This window comes from Hippopotamus amphibius, chromosome 13 (genome assembly GCF_030028045.1).
Source record: "Hippopotamus amphibius kiboko isolate mHipAmp2 chromosome 13, mHipAmp2.hap2, whole genome shotgun sequence".
Lineage (NCBI taxonomy): Eukaryota > Metazoa > Chordata > Mammalia > Artiodactyla > Hippopotamidae > Hippopotamus > Hippopotamus amphibius.
Genome location: NC_080198.1, coordinates 35,795,272 through 35,814,627, shown reverse-complemented (window position 1 = coordinate 35,814,627; position 19,356 = coordinate 35,795,272). Strand labels below are relative to the sequence as shown.

General features: G+C 61.2%; 1 protein-coding gene across 3 annotated transcripts; it reads right to left on the bottom strand.

The window, feature by feature from the left end:
- Positions 1-2,077: 2,077 nt before the first annotated feature.
- LOC130834565 (twinfilin-2) lies at positions 2,078-19,351 on the bottom strand. Of its 3 annotated transcripts, none has more exons than XM_057704760.1 (9): positions 18,868-19,351; positions 15,345-15,422; positions 12,894-13,072; positions 12,387-12,482; positions 12,043-12,147; positions 11,769-11,894; positions 10,907-11,057; positions 10,648-10,769; positions 2,078-5,312 (listed from the first exon to the last, which is right to left on the bottom strand). In XM_057704760.1, the coding sequence occupies exons 1-9, from the start codon at positions 18,890-18,892 to the stop codon at positions 2,223-2,225; spliced, it is 3,972 nt and encodes a 1,323-aa protein (XP_057560743.1). In that variant the 5' UTR covers positions 18,893-19,351; the 3' UTR covers positions 2,078-2,222. The 3 variants fall into 3 exon arrangements, with proteins under 3 accessions (XP_057560743.1, XP_057560741.1, XP_057560742.1); XM_057704759.1 differs by lacking the exon at positions 2,078-5,312 and adding an exon at positions 9,612-10,224 and having other exon boundaries at positions 18,868-19,327; XM_057704758.1 differs by lacking the exons at positions 10,648-10,769; positions 10,907-11,057; positions 11,769-11,894; ... (3 more) ...; positions 15,345-15,422; positions 18,868-19,351 and adding an exon at positions 6,212-10,061.
- Between the last annotated feature and the right edge of the window lie 5 nt (positions 19,352-19,356).

Below are 19,356 nucleotides of genomic sequence, written 5' to 3'. Positions count from 1 at the left end.
CCAGAATAAGCCAAATGGCAGAGCTTGTGATCGCCCCAGGTGATCTGACCTGAGGCCCATCTCTTCCCCAGCCCTGCAGAGCTGCGTTGTGGGCAGTGTTAACAGTTGAGGATGTCCAGAAGTGTGGAGGAGAGGGCTGGGAGCCAGCCACAAGCACCCTTCCTGACCAGGGGGTCTCCCACCCAGCCCCACCGGAGCCCAGCTCCTAGCGCCCCCCTGCAGGGCCTGAGAAACACCACAGACAGCAGCAGAGCCTTTCCCTCCAGGTTGAACCAAACACCACGGAGCCCTAGACTCACTTAAGCGGAGCCCAACAGTGCTCCTACCATAGCCCCCGGGCTTCATCTCCAGGATGCTCTTCTTCTGAACTGGCAGCCCCAAAAGAGCCAGGGCTGGGAGGATGAGTGAGCGGCTGTGCATGCGGAGGTTCTAGCTAGGAGCTACCGCAGGGCCAACTCTGTTGGTCTGAGACAAACAAATTATGCTTCCCACATGCAAAATGTGGTGCTCTGAACAGGGCCCCACCTCCTGCTCCTGCTCCTGGATGTGGCCAGAACACTCTCAGAGCCGCTCACCCGCGGGCTCCCCCAAGACTCCAGCCTGGGAGAAGGATGGTTCTTGTTTTCTTTTCTCACCAGGCACGGGCCAAGGTAGTGCATGGGACCATGCTATACCTTCAGCCTGCTCCTCCAGAAGCCATATCAGATCAGGGCCCTTGTGGGGCTTTTGATAGATGGGTCAGAGACCCTCCTCTATCTTTCTTTCAGGCAGGCAGATAACAGGGGACTCCAGCCCCCTGTAGGAGCCCCTATACCCAGGTCAGAAAGGAGAAGGAAGCCTATATTCTCCCAGCTGTGGCCTGGAGGGAGGTCAAAAGCAGCCTCCTACCTCCAGCAGGGCTGCCCACAATCAGGCTGCAAGATTAGGCAAGTCTGCATGAGCTCCAGCCTTCCAGCCCAGAGGCCCTGAGCCCCTGAGCTGCCCCAAACTGGCCTGGGCCAGCTCAGCTGGTTCCACTCTCCCAGCGCCCCAGGCTCCAGCTCCAACTGAGAGGCTGCATGTGCCTCCTCTGCTCCTCAAAGGGCAGGTTTACTTGTGGGGATGGTGAGGCAGCCAGCCTGGGAAAGCATCTCAAGGACTCTGGGTCTGACAGGACCCATGAGTCCCCACACACTTGTGGAGACCATGAACAGGCTAGGCTGTCTTCAAACCCTGGGCATCTGGGCATCGAGGCTCCTGGCAGTATCCCGAAATCTACGCTGAAATCTAGTATCAAAACGAGAAACACACATACTCCATCCTGGCTGCAACTCCCACCTAAGTGCAATCAGCTGTGAGAGACAGGGGTGGGAAAAGGAGGCCCCACCTGTGTAGCCAGGTGGCAGCTCACCTAGGTGTCCCTTTGATGTCAGAACAGAGAGACTCAGCATGCACTCTAGGCAGAAACAGAAAAGGATGGATTGTGAGCTCACCCTAGAATCTTCCCTGGCTCTCAGCTCACTGCTGTCAGGATTCACCAGCAGGCCTTCCTCTCCCCAGCCTGGACCAGCCTCCTGGCTGTAGCACAGACATGGCCACCAGAGGGCGCAATCACCCCCTCTGAGCCTGCCGCAAATCTTCCCCATCTGCTTAGGAATGAACGTTTTCCCCCAGGGCTGCCAATCTCCCAGGAATCTGGCGCCAGTCAGAAATGAAACGGGCCTGCAGGCTCTCTGCCTTTGAGGCAACTTCAGCCTAGCTGGTGAGGGAGGCAGCTCCTGAGACCAATTACAGAGGAATGCCGAGCTCAGAGGGACTGGGCGTTTGGGGAGGGGTTTGCAGGTGCAGGAGACCCAGCCTGCTCTCTGGGAAGGACCAAGACCACACTTGGTGACCTTCCTCAGACTCCCCTGAAAAGATGCAACACAATTGCCCTCAGCAGCTTCCCTCCCCTGCGGACCCATGCCCTGGGGGCCCTCCCTTTTTCTCCATGGCAACTACCCCCAAATTACCTCTTGCCCCCTTCATTTTAGGAAGACCTAGAGAATTCTCCCCTTTTTCCTCCCACTCACACCTCCAGTGAGCTCAGGGTTATCTGTTGGCCCTCCTGGTGGCATTTATTAAGTGCCTGCTACATGCCAGGGGGCTGGGGGGCAGGGGAGGCAGAGCAGTGGTGTTGCAGAGCGAGGCAGGTTGGGGCACCCCAGGCAGTGAGGCGAGTGGAGGGGGCACGAGGCTCTGTGTTATTCGGCTGTCGTGGGGCCCCGGCAGAAGTTCTGGTTATAGAAGTGGCGGTTGTCCCTGGTCAGGGCCGTGCCCAGCTGGGCCCAGAAGCTGCCCTGGCCACTGGGCTGGTGGGGCCAGAGGAGGACGCTCTGGCGGCAGAGGCGCTGGCGCAGCCGCACATAGCGGGAGCGGTAGGCGTCGGGGCGCAGGATCACCAGCACCACGACGTCCTTGCGGTCCTCCAGCAGGCGCTGCTGGGCCAGTAGGAAGCTGGCACGCAAGAGGCCGCTGACCCGGTCCGTGTGGGCCAGCACAAACAGGGTCTTGCGGCTGCTGTAGACCGAGGCCCATATGTTCTCAAAGAGCGTCTTGCCAGGTAGCCAGTCGCGCTCCTCCAGGCACAAGCGGAGTGCCCGCCGCCCACGGCGCTCCTCCAGCTGCACCCGCAGCTCGTTGTACACCCAGTCGGCCACTGCACTCTGCGTCTTGTCAAAAACCACAAAGGCATCATAGAACAGGGTGTCCGCGCCCCGCCGCCACCCCCGCCGGGGCAGCCAGGCCAGGCATAGGTGGAAGCAGTACCAGAGGTCCCAGCCGCAGAGGTGGTGCAGCATGGGCACAGCCAGGCCCAGGGCCACCACCAGCAACGAGAGGCCAAAACAGTCCCAGGAGAGGGCCTCATCCAGGCAGAGGCGCAGGTCCTGCGCGAAGATGCTGCGGCCCTGGAGCTGGCCTGGACTGCCACACTTGACTCGGCTGGGCAGCCCGGGCACGGCAGCCTGCACCTCCAGCAGGAAGTCCACGAAGGCTGCCCCACAGGCACAGTGCAGCGGGTTGGCACTCACGTCTAGGATTTTCAGGGTGCCCGCTAGGGAGCCAAACCAGGAGGGCTCCACCGTCTTAAGGGCGTTGGCGCTGAGGTTGAGCTCTTCCAGCCGCTTGGCGAGAACAAAGAAGCCAGGGGTCACGAAGCCGATGCTGTTGCTGCTGAGGTCCAGCCTCCGGAGCCGGGTGCCAGACGGCAGGCTGCCATTGCTCAGGGCCTTCAGCTGATTTCCCGCCAGGTCCAGGATTTCCAGCTGGGGCAGGAGGACCAGGCTGCTCCAGTTGAAGAAGGCCAGGTTATTGTCCCGGAGACGCAGCAGCTGCAGGCTCTTAGGGAGGTTGTCCAGGGTGCTTGGCAGGAGGGTGTGCAGGTGGTTCTTGGACAGGTCCAGTAGGACCAGTTTTCTCAGACCTTGGAAGAAGTGGAGATAGAGGTCTCCCTCAGCCCACATCTGGCTCAGGGCGTTGCCGCTGAAGTCCAGGGCCTTCAGCGAGGCGCTGCAGAGCTGCTGGGACACCCGGCTGTGGATGTCGTTGTGCGCCAGGCTGAGGTAGCGCAGGGAGCGCAGCTGCGCCACGAAGCTGAGATTGTGGCCCACTCCCTGCATGCTGAAAGGCTGGCTGTTGTAGCTGAGGTCCAGCGCCTCCAGTCGCGGTAGCTCTGTAAATGAGCTCCCGTGGTACAGGTCCAGCTTGTTGTAAGACAGGTCCAGCACCTGCAGGCTGGTCAGCGGCACGAACTGGGAGCCGTTGACCGCTTGCGAGATGCTGTTGTGGCTCAGGCGCAGGCACTGGAGGTGCGAGAGGTGGGCGAACATCTCTTGCTGGATCGTCACCAGGTTGTTCCGTGATAGGTCCAAGGTGAAGTTGGATTTCTTGCAGCTTGGCATGAAGTCCTCTGAACTGAGGGTGTCCAGTGGGCCTGGAGCAAGGTCCCTGGACTGCAGCCAGAACACTGGCCCACCATCCGCCTCCCTCAAGTCGTCTGCCGGCGTCGCCGCTCCGCTGATGCGGTTGTCTGACAGGTCCACGTAGAGCAGGCCCGGGAAGGTCCCGAAGATGCTGAGCTGGGCCTGGTTGATGAAGTTCATCTGCAGACGCAGAACCTGGAGCCTGGGCAGGTGGGTCAGCGGCTGGAGCGTGGTCTGGCTGAGCGAGCGGAAGAAGATGCCGTGCATGTCCAGCACCTTCAGGGAGAGCAGGCCGTTGAAGGAGGGCGCCAGGTGCAGGTGGGCGAAGGACACCTTCTTGTGGTAATTGAAGGACAGGTTGAGGTTTTCCAGCCGGGCCAGGCTCTGGAAGGCTGTGGTCCTGGTGATGCAGTCATAGAGGAAGTTCTCACTCAGGTCCAGCACTTGGAGCCTGTCCAGGCCACGGAACCATCTATTGTCCAGGCTGTAGAGAGAACTGTCCTTTAACACCAGGCCTTCGAGGTGGCTCAGGTGGCTGAAGGTGTCAGGGTGCAGCTTGGGGAAGTGCTTCGGGCACTCCCTGCAGGGGTTGCGGGCATGGTCACAGCGGCGGCAGTTGCCACCCACGTCGAGCACACGCAAGGCAGTCAGATTGGCCAGGTCCTCGGGCGCCAGGGTGACAATGTGGTTGTAGGACAAGAGCAGGGTCTCCAGGCTGGGAGGCAGGCGGCGGGGCACCTCCGTGAGGTTGTTGTACTTGAGCGACAGGTGTGTGAGGTTGCCCAGGCCAAGGAGCGCACCCGGGGCCACCTCCACTGCCCACTGGCAGGGGTTCTTGTAGTAGCAGTTGCCATCCATGTACAGAAAGCGCAGGGCCTGCAGGCTGGCAAAGTGGGTGGGGTCTAGCACCAGGATGTTGGTGTGGCTCAGGGACAGGGACACGAGGGACCTGGGCAGGGCGGGCACAGTCGTGATGCCGTTGTAGCTCAGGTTCAGCTCCTCCAGGGTGGGTACGGCCAGGAAGGTGTTGGGCTCGATGGTCATGTGGCAGGGGAAGTGCATGGGGCTGAGGGCGGCCGGCGGGCAGTTCCACTTGAGGTTGAGGATCCGCAGGCTGGACAGGTGGGCGAAGTCAGAGTCGTGCAGGTGGTGGATGCGGTTAGAGAGCAAGGAGAGGCTCGTGACGTTGGCCCGTGGCGCCGCGGCCGAGAAGTGCGGCACCGACTTCAGGAACAGCCAGTTGCAATTCACCAGGCCTTTGGGCTGGAACTCACAGGGCAGGAAGGCGGGCAGGGTGCCCTGGGCCAGGGCCACAGCCAGCACTGCCGCCTGCACCAGGAGAGAAAGGGGGTGCAGGGCACGGCAGGGGCCCTGCGGGGGGGGGCGCTGTGTGAGGGCACAGCCCCAGCTCCACCTCCCCTGCCTCAATGCACCTCCCGAGGTCTCCTGGCAGGGTTCCCAGCCCCCCAGGGAGGTTCCTGTTTCTCTGCTCAGTGCCTATCCCACAGCCAAGGCCCAAAGGGAACTTGGACTCAGGTCTGAGGCCCAGCCTTTGACTCAGAATGGGTAGTCAGAACTGGCTCTGAGACCTGGAATCCAGACTCATGATCTAGAGCTTTCACTCATAACCAAACCCCAGCTGGACAGGAGAGCCAGGTGGTCTCCTGGTAGGTGGTCAACAGGCCCCTCAGGCTCTCCCCATCCCCTTCCATTCCCCAGAGGTCATTTCCTTTTCCTCCTGAGCAGGGACGCTTCCCTCCAGCGCCCCCGAAAACCTCCCTCTGCCCTTTACCAGGCTCCCCCCCACCTCTCCCTCTCCATTTGGCCAAGAGGTGAGAATGAAGGTCTCCTGCTGGGGTTTAGGCTGGCTGCCACCCAGGGCTGTGGCCAGGGTGGGCACTGCCCAGCTCTTTCCCCCTTTGCCCACCTCACTCAGCCCAAGCACTCAACCTGCTGTGGATCAGAACAGATTGGAGGGGAGGTTGGGCAGCAAAGGGCAGACAGGGTCCAGCCGCAGGCGTCCCCCTTGCCTACAGCCCAGCACCACACAGAGCGCAGCCAGAGGCCCCAGGCTGCTCACCCAAGCAATGGGTTTTGGTCTCATGGCTCAGAGGAGAGCTTCTGCTCTGATGTCTTCAGGGTTCAGTGAGTTTCCCCAGAGCCACGTGGGTGACTGTCTGCCTCACCTCTACCGACAGCCACCAAGCCCACCTTTCTCCCTACCACTTCCCACTGTCCCCTTCCCTGGGGGCTAAGTGCTGCTGACCTACCATGACAGGGAATGGGGGCTTCTCCAGAGGGTCTGGCTGGCAGACTGGGCAGCAGCTGCTGGGAAGGATGCTTCACGCTCACAGCCCCTTCCCGTGGTGACAGCTCAGAGAACAGAGGAAGTGAGAATTCTGCAATAACCTAGCAGCCCCCTTCCTCCCCCTGCCATGCCCATGGCAGGGGGTGGGTGCAGGGGTGGTGAGGGGTGTAATGAGTCAGAGGCCATTTGCATCGTCAGGTGGCAGATGGCTCCTTCCCTCCTTCCTCTTTCCACTCTCCCCCCACCCCCTGCTCCACAGCCTGTCCTAACACTCCGCCGCATCCCACGTGGGCCTCGCACCTGTCCTCTGGGAAGTCTGGGCCCAGGGTGCCGTCTAAGGTCGGTGAGAGATTGGAATTAGGGGCAGTGCCAGACCTGGGTGGGCATGCTGACACCCACGCCAGGGCCCACTCAGCCCCTGCCCCCGGGCAGCACTCTCAGGCCAGCAGCTCCCGCACTGCCCTTTCCTGCCCTGCAGCCCCATCCCCAGAGCTCTGTGTGCCATGCCGGGCCTGGTGTACAGGGTTGGGGGGCAGCACTGGCCTTGCCCAGGGTCACCTGCCCCCACCGCAGCTGCCACTTCCTCCAGGAGCAGGGCCTCCTCTGCATTCCTGACGCACCGTCAGAGCACAAACCCCACAGCTGCACCAGCTGGGACCTCCTGGCTCAGCCTCCCCTGACCCAGGTGATCGTAACAGATCACTCAGGCCCAGAGCCTCAGGGTGACCCGGGACCCTCAGCAAGTCCTGCTGGCTCCAGGTTCAGAATCTGCCCATCGCCTCCCACCTGCACATGCACCAGCCTGGCCTGAGCCGCCATCACCTCTCGCCTAGGCCAGTGCAGTCATCATCTCCTCAGGGTTGTCCTGCTTCTCCTCTCATTAGGCCCCTAAGTCCCATTAGGTCCCTCCACTCATCAGACACCTCCATGGCCCCTTCTGGGGTCAAAGCCACAGTCCACATCATAGCCAGAAAGGTCCTATGGTATCTGCTCTCCCATTGCCTCCCTGACCAGTCTCCAGACATACTGGTCTCCTTGCTGTGGCTTGAACAGACTCATGTACTCTCCTGTCCCAGGGACTTTGAATGTGCTATTCCCTCTTATTTTTTTTATTTTTAATTAAATATTTATTTATTTATTTGGCTGCACTGGGTCTTAGTTGCAGGATGCAGAATCTAATTCCCTGACCAGGGATTGAACCTGGGCCCCCTGCACTGGGAGTGCGGAGTCTTAACCACTGGACCACCAGGGAAGTCCCTGTTCCCTCTGCCTTGAAGCCTTTTTGCAGATACTCACATGGCCCCCTCCCTCACCACCTTTACATCTCTGCTCACACATCACCCTCTTCTCTGACCTTCTTATAAACCCCCTACCCCACACCGGGTACTCCTAAGCTCTTTTACGTACTTTGTCGCTAACAGTTTTTACCTGCTAACACACCATATCACTGATTTTTCATGGTTTCTTGTATATTACCTTATTCCTCTGCTGGAACGTCAGCTATCTGAGGGCAAGGATCTTTTGTCTGTGTCCCCAGAGCCCAGCACAGTACCCGACACAGAGCAGATGCTCTGTATTTGCTGAATCCATGGGTCTCCAGCACTCAGCCCTGACGGTTAAACGAATGAGCGAATGAATGAACAAATAGGGCTTCTGCTGGGAGGGGGCACGGCTGGACATGTGCCCCCCTGCTTCTCCACGCCCGCCTCTGGGTGGGTGTCAGGGCAGGCAGGCTCCAAGCTGCCAGGCATCCAGCTGGCGCACAGGCCCAGGTGATTGAGCAGCATGGGGGCGATGGCATTGTCTTCCTGCCCACCTGAGAACCCGTGTTTGGGGTGGGAAAGGACAGGCCTCCTTCTCTGGGTCCTGGCTAGGGTTCCAGCTCTCCTCCCTACAATTCTAAGGCCTTCAACAGGGGCTGAGAATGGCTGCAGGGATGGGACACTACCCTGTGTCCCACGGTGCACTCTCAAGAAAAAGGACCGTGCCCATCCAGCTCCTGCATCCATCCCTGGCCCCACACACCCCCACCCCCGCACACCTCCCACCTGGGATGGGAGGGATCTTCCACCCACTGCTCAGAGGCACAGAAGGAAGTTCTGGCTCCTGCTGAATCCCAAGCCCGAGGGAGATTCTCCCAGACTCCCTGGGACTAGAAACCCAGGCCCTTCGGGGCAGGGATGCAGGTACCCAAGAGACGGCTGATGAGCTGACAGCGAAGTCTGTACATGCACACACGGGCTGGAGACACCAAGCTCCAGAAACAGCCGCCAGGCCTCAGTCCCACAGCAGCTGGGAAACCTAGTGGGCAGAGCTTACCCAGAGTGCCAGGCCCCCAAGGAGGTCCAGGTCCTAACCCCCGGAACCTGTGACTATGTCCCCTTACATGATAGAGACTTCACAGGTGGGATTAAGTTAAGGATCTTGAGATGGGGAGAGTGTTCTGGATTTTCTGAATATAATCACAATGCCCTTATCAAACAGAGGCAGGAGATTTGACTACTGATGGCCATGTGACCGTGGAACCGGAATCAGAGAGAAGATGCTGCACCCCTGGCTTTGAAGACGGAGGGAAGGGCCACGAGCCGAGGAACGCGGGCAGCCTCTAGAAGCTGGAAAAGGTAAGGAAACGGACTCCCCCGAGGCCTCCGGAAGGAAAGAGCCCTGCCATAACTGTGGTGTGAGCCCTGTAAGACTCATGTCAGACTTAATAAGGACTGCAAGAGAATAAATGTGTAGGGGTTTTTTTGTCTTTTTTAAAATTAATTAATTTATGTATTTATTAGCTGTGTTGGGTCTTCATTGCTGCACACAGGCTTTCTCTAGTTGCAGTGAGCAGGGGCTACTCCTCATTGCAGTGTGGCTTCTCTTGTTGTGGAGCACAGGCTCTAGGCACGTGGGCTTCAGTAGTTGTGGCACACGGGCTCACTAGTTGCGGTGCATGAGCTTAGGTGCTCCATGGCATGTGGGATCTTCCTGGAGCAGGGATCAAACCCATGTCCCCTGCATTGGTAGGCAGATTCTTAACCACTGCGCCACCTAGGAAGTCCCCTAAATGTGTAGTTTTAAGCCACTAAGTTTGTGGTACTTTGTTACAGCAGCCATAGAAAATGAATCCACCCAGACCCCCTGTATCACAGCAAAGGCGTGCCTGCCTCTTGGATGGAGCTCCCACCAACAAGTGGGCCTCTCCATGCTGTGCCCTCGTACACACAGACACAGGTTCTCCCATACATCTGCAGCCAGGAGGGCTGGGGCTCCACTGGCAGGCTGACAGGCCCCTTCTGTGTTGGGAGGGGACAGTGCTCAGGGCCTCCCCATTCCCAGTGCCAGAGGTGGTCTCTCAGGGCCAGACTCAGCTGTTGATTTAAAAATATTTTATTCTTTAAAAAATACAGCATTCAACCATCTCGTCCTGCAGTGACCCCCTGCCCCAGCCCTGAATGACCTCACCCCTTGCGGCCAAAGGCTTCTGGGCCGTGCCGGAACCCTAGTCTCAGTTCCCCTGGGGGCCAGCTTCATGCCAGGCTCCCCCGACCCAGCCCCTTGAACCAGCCGGGCAGGGTCCCCAGATGCCCCAGGCACATGGATGAGAGGCAGGGAGAGCGGTGGGGGAGGGTCACAAAATGCCAGCCCAGCGGCCCTCGGAAGCTGCAAGGATGTTCAGTCACCAGCCCTCCTGCCCACGGGAGGCAACCCCCGCCCAGAGCCCAGGCTGGGAAGGAGGGAGGTGGCCGCGGAGACGGGGCGGGCGTGGGGTGGGGTGGCCCACAGCTCCACACACCAGCAGGGCTCAGGTCCCGCCACCTAGCTGTCGTCCCCATTCTCACCGGGGCCACGGATGAGGCGCTTGTGGCCCCGCGTGCCCCCAGGGCCCCTGGGCTTGGCGAAGGCCTGCTTGAAGGCGTGTTGCTTGGGGTGCACCTCGTCATAGAGGAAGTCGGCTGTCAGCTCCGCCCCGTCGCCAATCTCTATCTGTGTGGAGAGGGGCGGTGGCTGCTCACTCCACGGGTGGGGGGCCCTGACACACACCGCCCTTGGTCACCCCCCTCCTGGGAGACCCCCTTGACCTCTCACACTCCAGCCCTCGGGTGACCTCCCAGATCCCCACCTGAAGCGCACCTGCAGGAGCACAGAGCCTGGGGCCTGCTGCCCTTGTCACTCCTACCTGCCTTCCAGACCCAGGGAAAGGAGAGACGCGGGTGTCACAGCTGGGACCTGGCCAAGCCCTCAGTTAGCTGGGCGACCTGGGCTATGCACACTGCCCCTTGGGCTTCCGTCCATCCAACGGAGCAACAATGCCCCCTGCTCTGCCGTTGTCAAGGGACCCCGGTGCCCCAAGTGGAGGCTGGGGTGACAGGGCCCTGGGAGGCGAGGCCCTAGGGAATGGGCGCCCACCTTCTTGGCGATCTCCAGCTGGAAGTCCTGCTCCACGGAGTCGAGGAGACGGCTCTTGCAGCTGGAGTAGAGCATGCGCTCCTTGATGCTGCACTTGTAGCCGGGCATCGAGTAGATGAACACTGTGTGAGACAGGGAGGTGAGCCGAGGCGGGCCTGGGACTCCTGCTGCCCCACGCCCCCGCAGGGGGCCCGCCAGCTGTGGGCCAGGGCTGCTCCCTCCCCCCGCTGCTCCCTGGGGTCCTGCTATGGCCACTCACCCACAGACTCCAGGGGGTCACCCTCGTGGGTGTGCTTATAGAGGAAGAAGTGGTAGCGGGCGGCGTCTCGGGGCACCCGTGACGGCAGCTGGGCCACATCCGTGGGCTCTGTGTGCACCAGCTCGATGGTCTCCCGCTCCAGGTCCAGCTTCTGCCAAGGGGCAGGAGGAGATGTGAAGCCGCTGTGAGGGGGAGGGCCCAGGCCCACCCTCCCCAACAAGACTTCCTTGAGGTGGGAACGTGCTGTCATCTCCCTCTCCTGGGACTCCTCCCCTCCCCCATCCCGCCGTGCAGGTCCCTCTGAAGAGGCCACTTCTGGGCCCAGCCCCAACTCTGCCCCTTTGAACACTCTGCTAGAGGAGGAACTCCCAGCAAGGATGATGGACAGGACATTGGGGAAGGCCTTGACCTCAGGAAGGCAACACCCTTGGGCTGGCCCATCCTCAGAGCCAAGGAACCATTCTGCTTGAAAGGGGGCAGGCTGGACCACTGGGGCAGAGGGACCCTGGCTGGGACCCAGGGACCCAGTGCCCTGGTGGTCAGGGTGCTGCAGAGGGAGTCTGGGATAGGAAGGGGCTCAGGGCTGAAAGGTGAACCCAGGGGTGATGTATGTACACAGCATTGAGGGCGGAATGAGAGACAGTCTCACAGGCGCCCCTGTGGGTGAGCCTGGGCTGGGCAGGGCCGGGGAACGGCGTGCAGCCACTACACACGGCGACCGTAGGGAACAGGTAGGGATGGAGGGCAGGGTGCTCCCAGCGGTACATGGGTGAGCTGAAGTGAACTCAGGCACGTGTGCAGGAGCAGGGTGGGGGTGCGGCACGGCCCAAGTGTGTGCCCGGGGCAGGGAACGGGCACCCACCAGCTGGATGTAGTTGACGGTCTTCTGCCTGAGCTGCTGAAGTGCCCGCTGGGCCTGAGGCTGCAGAGGGAAGGCCAGGCCCTGAAGGGTCTGGTGTTTGCTCTCCACACTGATCTCTGTCTTCACCTGGGGACAGGTGAACAGTGAGCAAGGCCCTCACCTGCCCAAACCAGGGTGCAGCCCACCTGGGGAGCACAGGCTTGGCCAGCAGGGCCTGACGGGACCTCGAGGGCCTCGGGCCGGGACTTCTGCCCACCCTGTCCAGCACGCCCACCTCATTAATACGGATCTGCTGAAGTTCTCTCTCGGCCGAGGTCAGCGGCGCGGGCGCTGCACAGGACGACAGGTGCTTCTGGTACCCAGCAAAGGAGAGGTCATCCTGGCCGGTGGAGGCAGAGGTGTAAACGAGCACCTTGGGGCGGGCTGGCAGAAGCCCACTAAGCACCCCAGCTTGCAGACCTTGGCCTCTCCCAGCCCTCCCTACTCATCCCCAAGCCTGGCACCCACCTGCTCTGTGACCCTGCATAACACCTCACCCTCTGCGGGTCCATGACCCCAGCCCAGTGGTCCTACCCTTGAGGTTGGGGGGGGTGGGATGGGCAGGAGAGGGGGGCCTACCTTCACAGTCCCAAACAGCTCATCCTTGATGTGGCCGCCCCCAAACTCCTTCTTCACTGTGGCCCGAGTGGCTGCATACAGCATCTTCAGCCGCACCTGAAGGGCAGGAGCCTGAGCCGTGAGACCCTCCAGGCAGGGCTGCCCGTCCAGGAGGGGGCAGGAGCCTCTGGGTGGGGACCTGGTCATCGCATTGTGCCAACGCACCCAGCAGAGGGCGCAGCAGAGCACCCAGCAGAGGAGGCGAGGATGCAGTAGGGTGGCTGCGACAGCAGGGGGAGCCATCGCCCGGCCCAACCTCTGCCTCGCAGAGCCAGGCAGATCCGGCTGGGAAGCTCTGGGAGACAACAGGCTCCAAGTGCAGGACCCTGTCCCTCGCTTGTACGCTCTAGAGCAGGACCTGATGTCTCCCCCACTCAGACTCCCTGGGGCAGGGCTGTGTTATCTCCATCAGACACAGCTTCCCTCCTCCTCCCATCTGGGGGCTGGGCAGGGGTCCCTAGGACTCACGGGGGAACTATCAGGTGACCAGGCGAGGAAGAGCCACTCGAAGCCCTGGGCGTTCTGTGTGTCCAGGCGGTAGAGCAGGTAGCAAGGCTGCTGGGCGTCCAGCAGCGGCAGCACTGCCCCGTTGTAGTCCTGGTCCCAGCGGCCCACCAGCTCCCTCGAGGCACCCAGCACAAGCTGCTCTGGGGGCAGAGGCCAGGTGAGCCAAGGAGCGGCCATGTCCCACACCCACCCCTGACCGGGGACCTCGGCCTCAGGCAGTGACTCAGACCCACGGACCACCCACCCCACCTTCCCCTGGAGCCCCCAGGTCCCTGAAGGCTGTCTGTGTGACTCAATCATGAATGAATGTGGGCACACAGCCACCAGCCTGAGGTTACTCCCTCTACACACGCACACACACGCACGGGCACAGAAATGGCTTTGAGAACATGCCCACAGAGGACCCAACCCAGACAACCACACCAAGACGTGCAGCCACGTGCCCACAGCCACCAACGTGACCCCTCACGGAAACCCACACACTCAGACCCCAGCCCATGGCCCCACCGCGCCACCTCCTGCCCTCTCCTCCCTCCGCCTGGGGCTCCAGCAGACCCCCCAGCACACCCTTCTCGGAACAAACGTGCTGTGAGAAGTGGGGTCACGGCCTCAGGCCACAGGGGTCTGCAGGCGCAAAGGCATGTGGGAAAGAGGGAGACAGGGCTCCTACCAGACACTGTATAAATAGGAACCCTGCTGCCCCCACCAGCTGTAGCCCCCTTCCTCAAAAGTAAGGAATCAAAAGCAGGCAACCTCTTCATCCCTGGGGCCAACCAGGCCCGCCACCTCCCTGGCTGGTGCAGAGTGGCTGAATGGGATATTGAGGTTGGACATACACTTGACCGATCAGCCCACAGGGCCTTAGTGTGGCACCAAACACCAGCCCAGGTGTGCACAGGTCCAGGCTGGAGGGAGAACTGGGGTAAGGGGACAATCACCGCCTGGCCAGGGGGTACCCACACCTGACTACCAGGCCCTCCTGAGGGGGGCAAGGGGCCCGGCTGTCCAGAAGCCCCAACAAGCCAGGCCCACCAGCCCAGCCGCCTCCCTCTTGTCTTGGCCGCCTCATCTATCCTCCCAGAACTCAGATGGGATCAAGGCTGAAAACCAGCCATCGCAGGCCAACTGGGCCCCAGCAGCACTGCCAAAGTTGTATGACTTGTTGCCGACATTTTTCAAATTGGGACGTTTCACACGTAAGAAGTGGAATTCATGGCTTCTCTAGAAAAAATCAGGAGATCAAGCCACACTCGGCTGGAGCTGGGCAGTGGCTGCCTGACAGGAGACCTGGACCCTCCTGGGCACTCCCAGGTGCCCCAGCAGCTGTAATGCAGAGTGGAGATAAGGGTCCCCCTAGAGACTCCTGCTAAAGGTCTGCAGGGACAACCTGTCTGGGAGGCGACAGGGAAAGCTGAGGACTGGGGTCCATGAGTCTACGTCTTTGGAGAGGTCTGGGGGGCTGACCTATCCCAATGACCCTGACCCAGCCTCTGAGGGCATCTGAATTTGGGGACCCTGGAAAAAGCCCAGTACAACTCTGGCCCTAAAGCCCGGGGTGAATTCTGGGTCTGGGCAGACCCCGTTTTGACCCAATCCAATGTGTGAAAAGTCAGCTGGGTACCAAGCCCATTCGGGGAGCCCCCAGAAGGGCCCACTACCACATGGCTACCAAGAAGGGCTGGAAGGATTCGTGGGGGCTTGGCCCCCCCCCCACAGTCCTGGAGTCCATACCCTTTACCTCCAGGGACAGCCCCTCAGCTGTCCTCTCCCTCCAGTCCCCCCAAACCTCAGTCTAGTCCTCTGCCTCCTCAAAGCCCCTCCCACCTCAGGCCTCAGCTCAAGCTCACCGGCCCCCAAGCCCTATACCCCCAGCACCTCCCCCTGCAGGAGCCCAGGTCCCCCGGGTCCAGGTCAAGGCCCAGCCAAGCCTGGAATCCCCTGGTCTTGCTCTCGAAGAGGCTGACACGAGCCCCTTCTCCCCATCGTGCGGGCACTTCCCAAGGGCAGGGCCCTGGCTTCTCCCTAGGAATGCTCCCCGGCCAGTGGCCCAGCGAGGCCAGGCCTGCCTACCCCACAGGGAGGAGAGTGGCACTCGCCACACGGGGCAGTGCCTGGCCTTACTCACCCCCTGCCACCCGGCCCAACCCAGCCCAGACCCCTGACCAGGCCAGCGGACGACTACGGGGCTTCTGGGGAGGCTGGGTGGGGCCTCTGGGCAGGGCTCTCCCCGCTGTCCCCCCAGCTTTCGTTTCCTCCTGCTCTATGTAACAAGCATAACGGCCATGCCCCCCTCCAACACTCTCCTACAAGTCCCCTCCCACTGCCAGACGGGAGACTCCGGTCCCCCCACCTCCCGGAGAAGCAGCTGGGTCCAGCCACCAGCCTGTACCCTCACCGGTAGGGAGCACTCACCGTCCTCAATGACGACTTTGATGAGCCGCACAGAGCCAGCCCGCGCCTTGGCAAAGAACTCCTTCAGCTCCTCGGTGGCTACAAGAACAAGAAACATGGTGGGGATAAGCAGACAGAGGGAGCAGGACGGGCAGAGACACACTCAGGGCCTGCTCTGTCCCGGGGGTCTGGTGGCAGAGCTGGGAGCCGGGTTAAATACGGCCCCCCACGTGACTGGGAACCTGAGAGCCGCTGAGCACAGCTCCCTAATTTAGCCAGCAGAGGTGGCGGGCGGGCGGCCTGCTGGCTGGGATGGCCCTGTTGACAGCCCTGTCACACGGGGATGGGACAGCCCACCCGAGAATGGGGCAGGCTCTGGGACAGGCCAAGCTGGCCGGAGTGAACGGCCCCCACCTGTCCCCTGCTCCCCAAGAAGGCCCAGCACAGAGCTGGCCTGGGACACTCCCAGCACCACCATATCCACAGACAGAAACATAAGAACAACTGCCCCCAGTGCGCACTGACCATTATGTCTGTCGACACACACACGACACACATTGCATGTTGCATGTGCCAATGGGTACACACTCAGTCCAGCGTGTATGAACAAAACACATAAATACCATGTGACGGAGAACAGGAATGCAAGCAAGCCTTGTATATGAACACACCACTCAGCTGCTCAAACATAAATGGACACACATGTTCATGTGCTAATAAAGTCACACACAGGCAAATGCAGACTGTGGCTAATGTGTGTATGCAGGCAAGCAGCTGTACAAACTGTGCACAGAAATACAGAGGTACACACTGCCACACACGCATGCACAACCAGCCCCAGCCCGCCAGCCAGGCTGCCTAACCCTGAGAGGCCCTGGGGAGCCAGGCCAACCCTGGCACAGCCCTGCCAGGGGGCAATAAGCCTCCACCCCCAGGCAGCTCGGAAGAGGAGACTCTCAGGGTCTCCCCAGAACAGACCCTGTCTTGGTCCCAGAGCCACAGAGCGGAACGGTGACAGCCAGTGACCAAGGACCCAAGTGCGGAAGAGATGACGATCACGGTCAGAGGCAGGGAACCATGGAAGTCACAGATCCACCGGTGGTGCCAACGGGGAAGCCAAGGTCCAAGTTGGGAAGGACCGACCTACTTGGGTCCCTGGGTGCACAGGGCCAGGCCAGCATGACCTTGAGGCTGCCCAGGGATCAAGAGAATTCTGCAGGAACACAGCTGGAGGGCTGAGGTCAGAGAATATTTATAGGGCCCAGACTGGGCAGCTGGAGCGCAGGGTGGGGGGGGGCCTTTAGGAAAACAAACTCTAGTCATGTCCTCAGGTGCCCATCACACAGGGTGACCCTGAGCCTGAGACCTCGTGCTCTGTACCACCCTCCAAGGCCACTGGGCGGGCAGGGTCCCAGCTAAGCCCGGCAGGCCCTTGGGGCTGAGAGCAGCACGGCATGGAGACACGGCACCACTGGGCCAGGACAGAGCTGCCCCTCAGTGGACCCCAAGCAGGTCCCTGATGAAGAGCCTGGCCCTCTGGGGCTCCACCTTTCCCATAGCTGTGTGTGACCTCTGACCTCACTGAACCTCAAACTCATCTATAACATGGAGCTACTACCCCCCACATGGTTAGAGCCTCTCCTAATAACAATTATTAATTTTTATTATTGTAATGAAGGCAGGGCAGGCTGTGCTGAGCTGCCCCTTCCACCTGCTCAGACCTCCCCCAGGGGAGAGGCTGACACACCCCTTCTAGTGTTACCAGGACAAAGTGACACCCCAGTAGTGGAAGAGACGTCCCCCTCCACACCTCAGCCACCATCAATAATCCAGAGGCCAGGCCTGGGACACCTGAGCCTCTATCATCAAAGATTCATGCTCCCCGCCACCCCCTTCCCCGCTGCCTTGCCTCCCACCCCCTCCCAGTAAGCCTCAGGTTACAGGTCCCTCCCAGGTGCTGCTTTGAGGCAGCAGATCCACACCTATGGCCAGGTCAGGGCCCGCACCTGGGCATCCAGGGTGATCTCTCCTGCCACCTCCCCAGGCCAGAAACAGGAAGTAGTGGGCTGCTCCCAGGCAGGAGGAGGGCTGGGAGCGGGGCTCAGCCCCCAGATTCTCCTAGACAGGCCCATCTCAGTATGTGGGAAATGAGGGAGTAAGAGAGGGCCCGGGCCACAGGACGGGTCAGCCCAGAGTGGGGAGGAGGAGCCCTAACTTCGCATCCCCTCCCAGCTGGAGGCAGCAGCAACGATCAGACAAAGGGGAAGGAAGGGGCAGGTCCAGCAAGGGGCTGTTCCTTGCTGTGGGGCTGAGTCATGAGGCCGCCCCTCCAGCTCTTGGAGAGCGCCTGGCCCAGACCCAGGCCCCTGCCTTTTTCTGGTCCTGTGAGGCATGGCCAGGGAAACCCTCGCAGGGCCAGCCACCAAGCAGCCACAACCGCAAGCAGAGATCCAGGCGGTCAGGCTGGTCGGCTGGTCGATGGTGATGGCCCCAGGTAGGGGATTCTGGCATGGGGGCAGGAGTGGCTAACGGCCAAACAACTGGTCTATCTGGGCAAGCAGCCTGGGCCTTCCCCACAGGCCAGGCGGCCCTCCGAGGCCAGTGACACGGGGACACTGAGGCCCAGGTAGGGTCAGGACACCTGGCTCCTGGCCACTGCTTCTTCCCCATCCTGTGTAAGGAGGAAACCGGGCCCTTGTGGGAGGGGGTGATGCTCTGGGCTCGAGAAGCTTGGGGTGGGAGGAGCTGGCCTGGAATCTCTAGGGTCAGGACCCTCTTTCCTGCCTCCAGCCTGGAGCTGGGAACTTCCAACCGTGGCTGGGGCAGACTCGGGATCAGAGTGGAAAATGGCAGGGAGATCAGAGGTCAAGGTCAGATTGGTGACTCTACACATCCCACTTAGGAAAAAACCTTTCCCAGCCTAGTTTGTGAGGGTCCTGGGAGGAGCCAAAGGTCAGGGCTCCCCTCCTCACACAGACACAAACCAATACATGCACCCATGGCAACAAGGAACACTGAAAGGCACCCAAATTGTGCACACGCACACAGACACCCACAGACGTGCACACAGTCACGAAACACTGATGTCTAAAGATGATTCCGTGCGACAGCGTCCGATCAGCCATTAGTGCATGTGCACTATATGTACACAAGCAGTCAGATCCAGATGTGCACACACAGGGCTGTTGCACACACAAGAGCACACGCGTGCACACTCCCTCAGATGTGCACATCCGGGAACACCCACTCCCAGAAAGGAACAAAAATACATAGATGGGCATACACAGGCACATCCACCCCCAGATGGGAATATAGATACTTCCACCCCAGCTGTGTGCGCGCACGTACACCCACCCCCAACTATGCACAGTAAGTCCGCATCCCCCCAAGATATGCCCACCCCCAGGCGACCCGCGGCTGCAAAAGAGAACAGGAAGCTTCCCCAGGCTAGTGCCGGGGAGGAAACAGGGGCCGAGAGCCAGTGAGAGGGCGCAGCCGCGAGCAGAGACCCTCGGCCCCCTGCCCATCCGCCATCCGCCCTCACCGTGGATGCCGGTCTGGTGCGCCATGACTCCGTGCCCGCTCCGCCCGCGCCCTCGGAGCCCTCGGCTTGGCCCCGGCCCGGGTCGGCTCGCCTAGCCTCCGAGGAGGAGAAGAAGAAGGAGGAGGATGTGGTGGCGGCCGCCCAGCCTCACGCAGCTTCCCGGGCGGTGCCGCAGGACCCGCCCCCCAGAGCGCCCCGCCCCTGACGGGCGAGACCCGGAGGGGGCGGGGACTTGGGGACTTGGGGCCGCGCGTGCGCGTAGGGGGTGCCTGGTTCCGGGTGGGCCCACGGCTGTGGGGGTGGGGGTTGATGGGCTCGTCCGCGCGCTTGCGCGTGCCCTGTTTGTGGCCGAGAACAGGGCCTGCGTGTGGCCGAGCGAGTGTGGGCGCACGCGCGTGTGTCTGTCCACCCTGATCTGAGCGATCTGTGGCTGGGGCGTGTCCATGAGTCCCGGCCAGGTGGGTTTGCAGGTGGGTGGGATCCGCGCCT